This window comes from Castanea sativa, chromosome 11 (genome assembly GCF_040712315.1).
Source record: "Castanea sativa cultivar Marrone di Chiusa Pesio chromosome 11, ASM4071231v1".
Taxonomy (NCBI): domain Eukaryota; kingdom Viridiplantae; phylum Streptophyta; class Magnoliopsida; order Fagales; family Fagaceae; genus Castanea; species Castanea sativa.
The window spans coordinates 58793119-58803736 of record NC_134023.1 but is presented as its reverse complement, the minus strand read 5'-3'; the positions used below and the strand labels follow the sequence as shown (position 1 = coordinate 58803736).

Sequence of the window (10618 nt, the reverse complement as noted above, 5' to 3'; positions counted from 1 at the left end):
AAGTCTTCTTCTATGTGCAAATTATAGTTTATTTATCCCTTTTTAGTGGTTAATTTTTTAGGGGTTAGAGGTAGACCAACTTTTTTTTTTCCACATCAAAAGTTAATAAATTACATGTAAAAGTGGCATTATTAGTCACCACCCAAGATATCAAATTAACAAAAAGAGATGTTGCACTCAGTCACTCAGCCTTACAAAAGTCTTCTTTGCCTGTTGAAAAAAGTGAAAGTGAAACCCTCTAAAAAGCCCAACAAAATCTATGATGCAAGGATACTTTTTTTTTTCTCCTTAATGGGTCAGAGGAGCCTGTGAGTCTCATAGGAGTAGAATTAAGAAGTTGTTCATTGAGAAATCAATGGTAGCTTTGAGCCAAAACTTTGGTAAAATAGGAATTGAGTGGAGAATAACCTATCCCAATGGTATAGTGGGTTTTGGTGAAGGAAAGTGTTTTCTTGGTGTTGATTTTAGAGTGGGTTCCTTTTCTTTCCTTGTTTCTCTCTTTATTTATTTTTTTTTTTTTTTGCCCTTTCTAAAGTCCGTGGTAATAATAGGTGTGTATAGGTTTGGTTAGGTTGTATACTTGAATTCAGTTTAAAGTTTTTTCCATCCACCAAGAGTTCATTAACTTAAGAAATCTTTAACCAACTCAACCTATGGTAGGTTTATAAACCATGAGGTTCAGGTTAGGTTGTGTTTGATTATCGGATTAGTGTGCATTTGGCATGGATTATTTTTGTCTAATTATTTTACTATTCAGTTTATTTTTACTACTATTTATAAGTTACACTGCACTTTTTAGTATTATTCATAGGTTTCAATGTACTATTTCAGCTAACTTTTACCTTTATTTACAATTTTTTTAACAAAATAAACGGATCCCAAATGAACACTTTAGCATTATTTCGTTAGACCTAATAAAAAATGAGTTTCGTTCAACTATCTAAGTTTATGCTCCTTCAAGCAGGTGAATAAATCAATAAACAAAACTGCACATGATTTAGCCAAATGGATTACCAAATCCAAGTCTTTCGCTGAAGTTGAATTGCTTGGGGATGCCCTCCCAAAGTCCATGAATCACTCTATTTGTTTGGTTTCATATATTTGTATATGGAGTCTTTTGTTTCTTTGTTGATTTGTTTTTGGGTGGTTATGTTGATTTGTTTTTGTTCTTAATTGGGTGATTTATATTTAAAATTTTGCCAACATGAACTCAACCTAATCGAAATCTTTTCTTTTTTTAAGAATAAAAAAAAATCAATGAAAAACCAACCCAAGACATTGGAATGGGTTGAATTGAGTTAGGTACAACAAATTGGTTGATTGAATATACACAGACCACAGTTGACTATACACAGCTACGCATAACACATTAACATTTAGTATCACTAATCTCTTACTCCTTTAATTTTCTCTATTAATTAATGATAGTACGGCAAACAATATGCCTAATCAACTTCACACTTCAAATTTAACTTTCTGCTAATTGAGATTATGACCTTCTCATGAATAGAACTAAGAGCATTCACATCTCATTATTCTATCATATTCTATTCTATCATCTCAAAAAGCTACTTTATTAATTATATCATACTATTTTATAATACTCCCAACATTCCAACTTTTACTTTACAATACAACACATTAAAATAATATTTTTACACTAAAATAATATATCTCAATTGCAAAACACAGAAAATAAAGAGAGAGAAAAAGTCAGATTTAATAAAAAACTATTATTTAGTTTTACTATTGTGCTACAATGTGATTCTACATTTAGAATCGCATTGTAGCACAATTGCAAAATTTTTTTGCAAAAGTCTACATTGACAAGTCTGGATGCAGTGGGATTTGGGGCTTTTATGCTAAATTAAACCAACATATGGCAAATACCATTCTCAATGTGAATTTCTAACAAGTTAGTTGTAATGGTTGCTAAAAGTTAACCTTCCAAATAGTGAAAAAGCAGCTTTCCTACATAACACAAAAATAATCAACATTGTAATAAGTGTGGCAACATCGTTAAAATTTCCTAAATTTGAACAAAATTATTACAAACTCTTGTTTAGGCTTTTTTTTTTTTTTTTCTTTTCTTTTTTGCTAATCTCTTGTTTAGGCTTCCTGCAAATTTCTTTCATTCAACTATTATCTTCTTCTCACAGATGTAATAAAATCCAACTTAATACAAATTAAGGATTACTTAGACTTCCTTGAGCTAAAATTGTGCTTCCACTACTAAAAATGTGCTCTATAGCCGCATTTTCCAAAAACCCGGCTATAGCTAACCTATAGCTGCATTTTTAAAAAACGCAACTTAAACTACTAACCTATTGAGGTAGTTAACTAACAAATATTTGAGGTAGTTGACTAACAAATAGTATTAGATGCTTTGTTAATGTACTAATATAATGTCACATAGTAAAAAAATAAAGATAAAAAAAGAAGACAACCACAGATTATATGACATAATTTTTTTCAGAAAAAAAAAAAAAAAAAAAAAAAATCCAAGACTAGAAAAGTAGTTACATCCATAGGCTGTGTGAGGAAAATTGAAGGGACACACCCAATATCACACTTATTTTTCACAACATGCTGATGTGTTATGTGTGGGACTATGAATAATAGACACTTTCTAACTTCTACCAACTCCTATTACATGGACTCCATTTTTGATCGATTACTCACAAATGCAAATATCGACGAGTTGTGAAATAGAAATCTTCCTATTTGTGCATTCTAGTCTTCTAACATGAAATTGAGGTCATCGACTTGTATGATTTAGATCATGCCATGTAAGTTACAAGAAACACGTCCAGCTAAACAGAGCCTGGTCCAAGAAGACTTCTAAGTTTTGACCAAAGGTTGGAACTATGGATACACGTAATTGATGCAGACAATGACGATTAGTACATAGGAGCTTGGAAGACTTGGTATTTAGTAGTCAGATTGAAGAATTCAAGCATAAGGCATCACCTGGAGAAGAACATGGACCAAACTTTTTCTCATCAAGAATTAGTGATGGTGATGATGATTGTCATAGAAAACTATTGTCAGTAAAAAATAGAAAGAGAAAGCATTCGAGGCACTATACACAGATGGAGCCCTGCTCTATATATAGAGCCACATGGTTTGAATATATATTCAAACCATGTTGCTTTTTGTGATAGTTTTTCCTTGTATGGAGTGACCAGATTTAGCAACATAAAATCCATCTAAATAAAACTCATCCAAAATAAGCAAAAATTTGATGTTACGTTCACCCACAAAAAAATGCTCTCTCTTATTATGGAAAAACCTTGCCACAAGTTTGATGGAGATGACTCACCATGCTTTGAGATTTCAAGAACATTGCATGATGGAGATAAACTTTGGCCTCACCTAAGCCATGCTGCCCATGCCACACACATTTGAGTGTCTCCAATTTGATGTAATGTAATTTACTCTACTCTTATTCGGTACTGATTTATGAAGTAACTTTTACGAACAGCTCAAGCTTTCAATAAAAAATGTAAAATATATTCAATATTTCAACTTAACGCGGCTCAAAAGACTTGTAGTTCAATTGGCACGTTCATGAGAGAGGAATTCAACCACCGAAGTTAACAAAGTGCAAATAATAAATTACTAAATATCTAAAAAGTTTAGATATTTTAAAAATACTAAAATTAATTAACCAATATTTTATTACTCCCCTCGTATGTAAGTCTAAACATGCCTTCGATAAGTAAGACCTAATATGTGATATTTTTGGCTTTTTGAATAAGGATTAGAAAGAGGATTTGAACTCAGGACTACCTAATAACACAGTAAATTATTTCCAAAAGCGTAAATTGTTAAAAGAATAGTTAATTCAAGAGTTTAATAAATATTATAAACATCAAATAGTTCTCACATTGTGAAACAATAGTGGGAATAAATCATGCGCAAATGTTTGTTGTTTAGGCCATGAACCTTATGAATCAATCATTTAATTCATAATATTTTTAACTTTTTGAATGAGGATTAGAAAGGGGATTTGAACTTTATACTACCTAATAATACGATAAATTAATTTTCAAAAGACTAAGTTGTTAAAAGAATAGTGAATTCAATAGATTAATCAATATTTTAAACATCAAATAGTTCTCACTTTGTGAAGAAGCAATAGTGGGAATATACGGTGTACAACAACTTTTTGTTTAGGCCAAGAACCTTATGACTCTGAAAGAACATAATTTTGATCCCCCACTTATTGTTGGAAAAAAAAAAAAAAACTACTACTACTACTACTTGTTTAGGACTTGTCTATGGAAGCTTTCCCAACAATTTGATATACATTTTAATCCCCGCACTATCCTAATTAACAAAACTAATGCTGCAATCATGCTTGATCTTCAAATTTTATACCACTTTACTTTCATACCCCGAATAACCATGACTTCATGACAAAATTATAGGTGCTGCAAACTTTTCCATCATCTTTCACTGTCACAGACTCACAGTGCTTATTATGGTTAAGGGTTGAAAATGACATAGTCTGAAGGCACTAAATTATTTGTCAAACCAGCTTTTTAGCATCCAACCAATTCAGGTTACTAATCTTATCTAAAAGACTAAAACCATGACTTGAGAGATCTAGTGGGTTATGTGGGTTCATTGTGTTAGCCAATAGGACAATGCATTTCCTTCAAATCAAACGTCATATGAACACGCATTTTCCAATTCCATGACCATGGTCACCTTGACCTAGTTAGTAGTCACTAATACTCTACACGTTTGTAGTCTGAAATGTTCCTTATTTTACCTTTTCGCCTTTTCTTTTCATTTTGTTTTTCCTTTTGTTTGTTTTTTCAATGAATATTAGTCAACATGGAATTTCTATTAGGTTTAAGTAGAATTCACTTGCTAGTAGGACAACATATTAATTTGCTTCAAATCAATTGTCACATAGCGTCCATTTCCATTGCCATAGTCAGTAGTCATCTGGACCCATTTGGAGTTGGCACTCACTAATCGAACTTTTAACTCCAAATGCATATCAAGTGCGTGTGGAAGTCGCAACTTTGAACCACTTATTAGTTATTGATCTGTAATCATCTTGGATTTACAAGTTTCAAAGGTATAAAGAGAATATCTAATCCAACGGTAAATTTATTAAAATACACATCCAATAAAAAGAAATTAAGAGATGTAGCATTGGCAAAAATTACACTATCAGGTGTAACTTGAACCTAAACCCCAACAATATATATATATATATATATATATATATATATATATATATATATATATATATATATATGTAATCAATGGTCAAAGTTGTTCCTGTTTATGAAGGCTTGCACGATGCATCCTCAATAGACCACCCTAAGAATGATTGTGAGAAACAAATCTAGAGTGTACACAACATGCAAAACCCACTCACTACATACTTTATTATTTCTTAATTGGGTCATCATTACATTGTTGCCTATTTCTGATTACTTTCTATTTTAAAAAACATGATTGAACTGATGCACATCATATTCTTTCAACTTCTAATTGTGAACTGCCATATCAATTTCAAAGATCATGCTTGTAGTTTAGACACCCTGCCAATTGTAATGCCATGACTCTGTTCACCTACCAGGCATAAACACATCCAACAAAAATGGCTTCACTTTACTCTAATGCAATTCTCTTTGAATCTTGTCCTAGTTCTTAGTGTAGTGTGTGTGTGTATATATATAGATATAGAAAACCACACTACAATGAGTCAACAGCAGCAGATGGCTGCAAAGACAAGAAAACAACTCATCCCAAGCCTAACTTGGAATAGAATTAAGAATCCTCCACACAGCAGAACACCCTATTCTGAAGGGAGTTTTTGAGTTTAGTACTGCCACTAACTTTAAACCTGACAGCATTCCTAAAAACCTTAATAATACAATCCTCAGGAAGGAGTTTACTACCAAAAATTCTCCTATATCTCTATAGCCAAATCTTATGGATGGTAGCAACAAACACCACCTTTCTGATGGTATTTTTCTATCCTTTACCTTTTAGGTCATGTAAACCTCACTCCATGTCTTCTTCCTAGCTGTAAATCTGGTTCTTGCACAAATCCATCCTTAAAATATGCAGCGAAATTCTATTAGAGTTCCCTCCTATCATTGAACCGAGTCATATTTCTGGAAATGAGTGCCTCCAATCCACTTAAACAGAGTTTTATTGGTAATCAATACTCAGTGTTCTGTATCAAGGTTTGCCCAAAATTCTCATAGTTCCCATCTATCATCTGCTTTAATCAGATATTTCAGTTTAAATTGCTACAAAAATGCAGTAATTTATTTTCACATAAATTTTTCTTTCTTGCTAACAATAATTTACATAAATTCAGAAAAGAGAAATTGCATGGCAGGATGAAATGTGGTAATTGGGATCCTCTATATCATCTATGTATGTGGGTACCTTTAAATTCATGAAAAATTAAATTTCTACTTGAAATAAAATGTCTCCATTTCAAACAAATGAAAAAGGATCTGATCCAATATTCAAAACATCTCCATCAACATGAACTTACCAATTGAAGTTCATAATCACATGGCACTTCATGATTTCATGTAAATTACATGTCTGTTTAAGAGTCAAGACAAAACTAAAAACTGATGTAACTATAAGCATTTAAAAGAAATTATCCTTGGCAAAAGTTCTTAAATCATGCAAGTAAATGCACAACATACTACTCTTAGTTATTATACGAAATAACGGAAAAGAAAATACATGATCGAATGAATTTCTAATTAGCTTCTACATGGCTTGCTTGAACATGTTCCTCCAGTATTTTCTTTTCTCTTTTAAATCTACCAATAAACTCTTAACACAAAGTACACTTTTTTTCTTTGTAAGAACAACTTTTTCCTTGTAAGAACAATTCAGAGGGTAGAGTCTGGGTTGGATACTTATCTTATATACCTCCTCATAGCACCAATATGAATACCTTTGAACATACTATGAGGCGTGTATTCCTATCTTACACATTCCATGTTGCTTATTTGAGTTTAGTTGTTAATGTTCCTTCCACTAATATAATTATTTCATTTCTCATCAATGGACAAGATCAACTTTTATATGCATATCAAAAATATGAAGCTTCTTTTGAGGTGAACTTATGATTCATGCTTAACCTAACAGAATGAGCATCTAATTAGCTTCCAATGGGCTTACTTGAATATGTTCATCCACTATTTTCTTTACCCTTCAGTTTAAATTTGCCAATAAACTATAACACAAATAACACTTTTTTCTTCGTAAGAACAACATACTTCCCTAGTAAGGATAATACAGAGGATAAAGTCATGTGTTCAATACTTATCCACCTTCCCATGGCACCAATATGAATACCTTTTCAAATATAGTAAGCATCAATGTATTCCTCTCACAGCTTTCCAAGCTCTAGATGAAGAACTGATATAAGATCATTTAAGGTTTCTAGTTTCTACAATGATATGATGTTGAATAAAAGGCACACACTATCATTAACAAGTGCAAGAGCAGATTCGAACATAGATTCCAACAAGAAGCTATGATATTTGACAACAAATTAGCTATGAAACCAAAAAATGTGTAAAATTTCTAACAACAATCAAAAAATAAGTCCCAACCCCAGCATACAAGTAAGTTGTCATGTTCTGTATAAATCACTAAAATCCACCATTTGATCATTTACATTACACAATACATATCAATTTTGATAACAAAAACCGTTCCCCCTATTCTAAACCAAAATTTAAAAAGAAAGAAGAAAAAAAATACAACATACCATTCAAGCACAAGCCCCCCAAACCCCCCCACAAAGTCAAGAAGAACCTTGATTTAGCAAGGATTCAAATCTCTCATCCCTCACCACACACCCATTTCCACCATAGATAACTTTCAAAAGAGCCACAGCTTTTCCTTTCCCTTTCCCACTCCCCTCCTCCGCCACGTCAGCAATCCCCTCCACCACACCCATACCCAACCCCATTTCCCTAACTTCTCTCCCAACCTTCTCACTCCCACACCTCACCAAATTCAACAAAGCCCCAACCGAATTCTCCTTGATTCTCATACTAGAGCTCGTTGCTCCATCCAACAAATCCACCAACAACCCAACACCCGAGACTTTTCGAAACGCTTCTTCGCTCTCCTCACACCCGGCTATTTGGGCTATAACCGCCGTGGCGTCTTCAACTACCCCAACCGCCAAATCCTTCATGACCAACGAGAACAAGGTCCCAACCCCACCTAACTCTATAACCGTCTTTCGATTCAGCGGATAAAGCGCGATCCCAAACAACGCTTTTAACGCGTCCTTCACCGACCTCGTAGGAGATCCGACATGTTTCACAATATCCACCAAAGAATATATGATGTCCCGCTTCGAACCTATGATGGGTCGGTACTCGTCGACAATGAGGAGGCTGTGGAGAGTGGCGGCGGCGGACTGCACGGCGGAGGCGTAAGACGTGGAGGCGTGGTGGCGGAGGATGTGAGAGATGGCGTCGAGGAGGCCGCGCGTGGACATTAAGGTGGCGCGTGAGGAGATCGAGAGGTTGAGGAGGGTGGCGGCCGCGTTGTCCTGTGAAGAATGGGACGAAGAGTAGAGAGTTTCGGCCAAGTAAGGGACGGCGCCGGCTTCTGCTATTAGAGGTCGGCTCTCTGCTTCGAGCTTTGTCATCAGCCGAAGCTCGCACAAGGCGTCGACTCTGGTTCGTTCTGACACTGACCCCAGTTTTGTCACCAGGGTCTTCACCGTTCGGCGCTTTACTTCCATGGTTTTTGGGTTTTTCAGAAAGTTTTTGGTTTTGGTTATTATTTGGGCTTGAGTTTGCGTTTATCCATATGTTGTTGTGGTGGCTGGTTTTTGAGTACACAACACAACAAAACCCAACAACTAGTGTGAAAAGGATAAGAGAACGAGAGATGCGACTTTTTGCTTATTTCAAAGGGTATCTACCTAACTATGAGGAAATGACTAAAAAACTTCTTATTTTGTCATGTTCTTACGAATGCAATCTTGTGTGTGGGGATGCGCCTATTATTGAATTTTCATTGTTGACGATGATTTATGTAAGATAGGGATGTGCGTGAGAAGCTGTTTCCCGTGTCTTTCAAACTTCAATGGAGGAATTGGTAAAATTGCAAAGCACGAGCTTGATGTTTGTTTTTTTTTCTTTTCTTTTCTTTTTTCTAGGTAATAAATTTACACAGTGTCGGTAGCATCAAGCATTAGACTAGTAGTTGTTTTTGTTTTTGTTTTTTTTTTTAGAAAAATATGGAAATTTCATTGATATGAAAACAAATTACAACAGAATTAAAGAAACACAGAAATTATAATAAGTCATCTTCTAGAATCTGCTGAATGAAAGGAGGAGAGACCCCCTTCCATGTGTGGTCTTGACCCGAGAACTTTGCTTCCCTAGCCAATTCATGTGCAGCTCTATTGCCATTTCTTTTTAGATGTTTGAAGGAGCTCCAACTGAAGGCCTGAGCCGAGGACTTGATGTCCTAGAGGATGTGGCCGACCTCCCCCCCATTTTCATTCGAATTTAACATTTGAATAAGACTTAGGGCATCAACTCAAATACGGCTTTGGAGATCCCCATTTCTGCAGCAAAAAGAACCCCCTGATGGAGCGCATACGCCTTTGTGACAACAGCAAAAAAAGCCGATGGAAGGAGTTTATTGAGAGCTCCAACAATGGCTCCGGTGTGGTCTCTAATGATAACACCAATGCTGGCAAGTTCTCCATCATTTGCAGTTGCTTTATCCACGTTAATTTTGTGGAAGCCTTGAGAGGGAGGAGACCAATGAGTCCTATCCGATGGGTGAGAGGGGTGATCATGAGTGCTTGAGGAGGCAAAGTCTGTTTGAGTTTGCTTTGCTATCTCCCAAGCTTGAGTTGGAGAGTAGCCGGTGTCATTATGGACAGCATTGTTTCTATTTCCCCAAATAGTCGAGGCAACCATGTAGAATAGGTCTAGATCAACAGAAGACCCTTTTTCCAAAAATTGGTTTATGATGCCAATGAGGTCATGCATTGGAGAGGAGAAGTCCATGGGGCAGTCAAACTAGCAAGCCTAAGTTTTCCAGGCGTGTTTGCAATGGAGCAGAGCATGGGTTGTTGATTCCAATTCCTTGTCACATATTAGGCAAAAGCTAGAGACATTTAACCCCCTACGCCTAAGGTTGAGCATTGTAGGAAGACCATCCAAATATGCCCTCCAAGAAAAAATTTTAACTTTTGGAGGGACGTTCAGCTGCCAGATTCTCTTCCAAAAGGCAAAGACTTGGTGGTTTGATGAGCTTTCTCCAGCAATACCTACATCAAGCAACCCCCTTGCCACATAATAGGCACTTTTCACTGTGAAGGATCCTTTTTTATTCCCCATCCAAATTAGAGAGTCTTCGTGTAGGTTGTGGCTGAGGGGAATTCTAAGGATTTCATCAGCTTCAAGATGGAGAAAAAGAGATCTTACAAAATCCAGTTTCCACCATTTACTATTCACATCATTAAGGGATGAGACCATTGGGAAGTCCTCAAAAGCTCTCGGAGTGGAGATCACTTTGTGAGTGGTTGGGGTTGGAATCCATTTGTCATCCCAAATGTGGATCCTCTTTC

General features: G+C 35.4%; 1 protein-coding gene across 1 annotated transcript; it reads right to left on the bottom strand.

Moving 5' to 3' along the window:
- Positions 1–7625: 7625 nt before the first annotated feature.
- Positions 7626–8975, bottom strand: LOC142614786 (U-box domain-containing protein 16). The gene has a single exon (XM_075787421.1). It carries the CDS (start codon positions 8768–8770, stop codon positions 7814–7816), a length of 957 nt encoding a protein of 318 aa, XP_075643536.1. The 5' UTR covers positions 8771–8975; the 3' UTR covers positions 7626–7813.
- Between the last annotated feature and the right edge of the window lie 1643 nt (positions 8976–10618).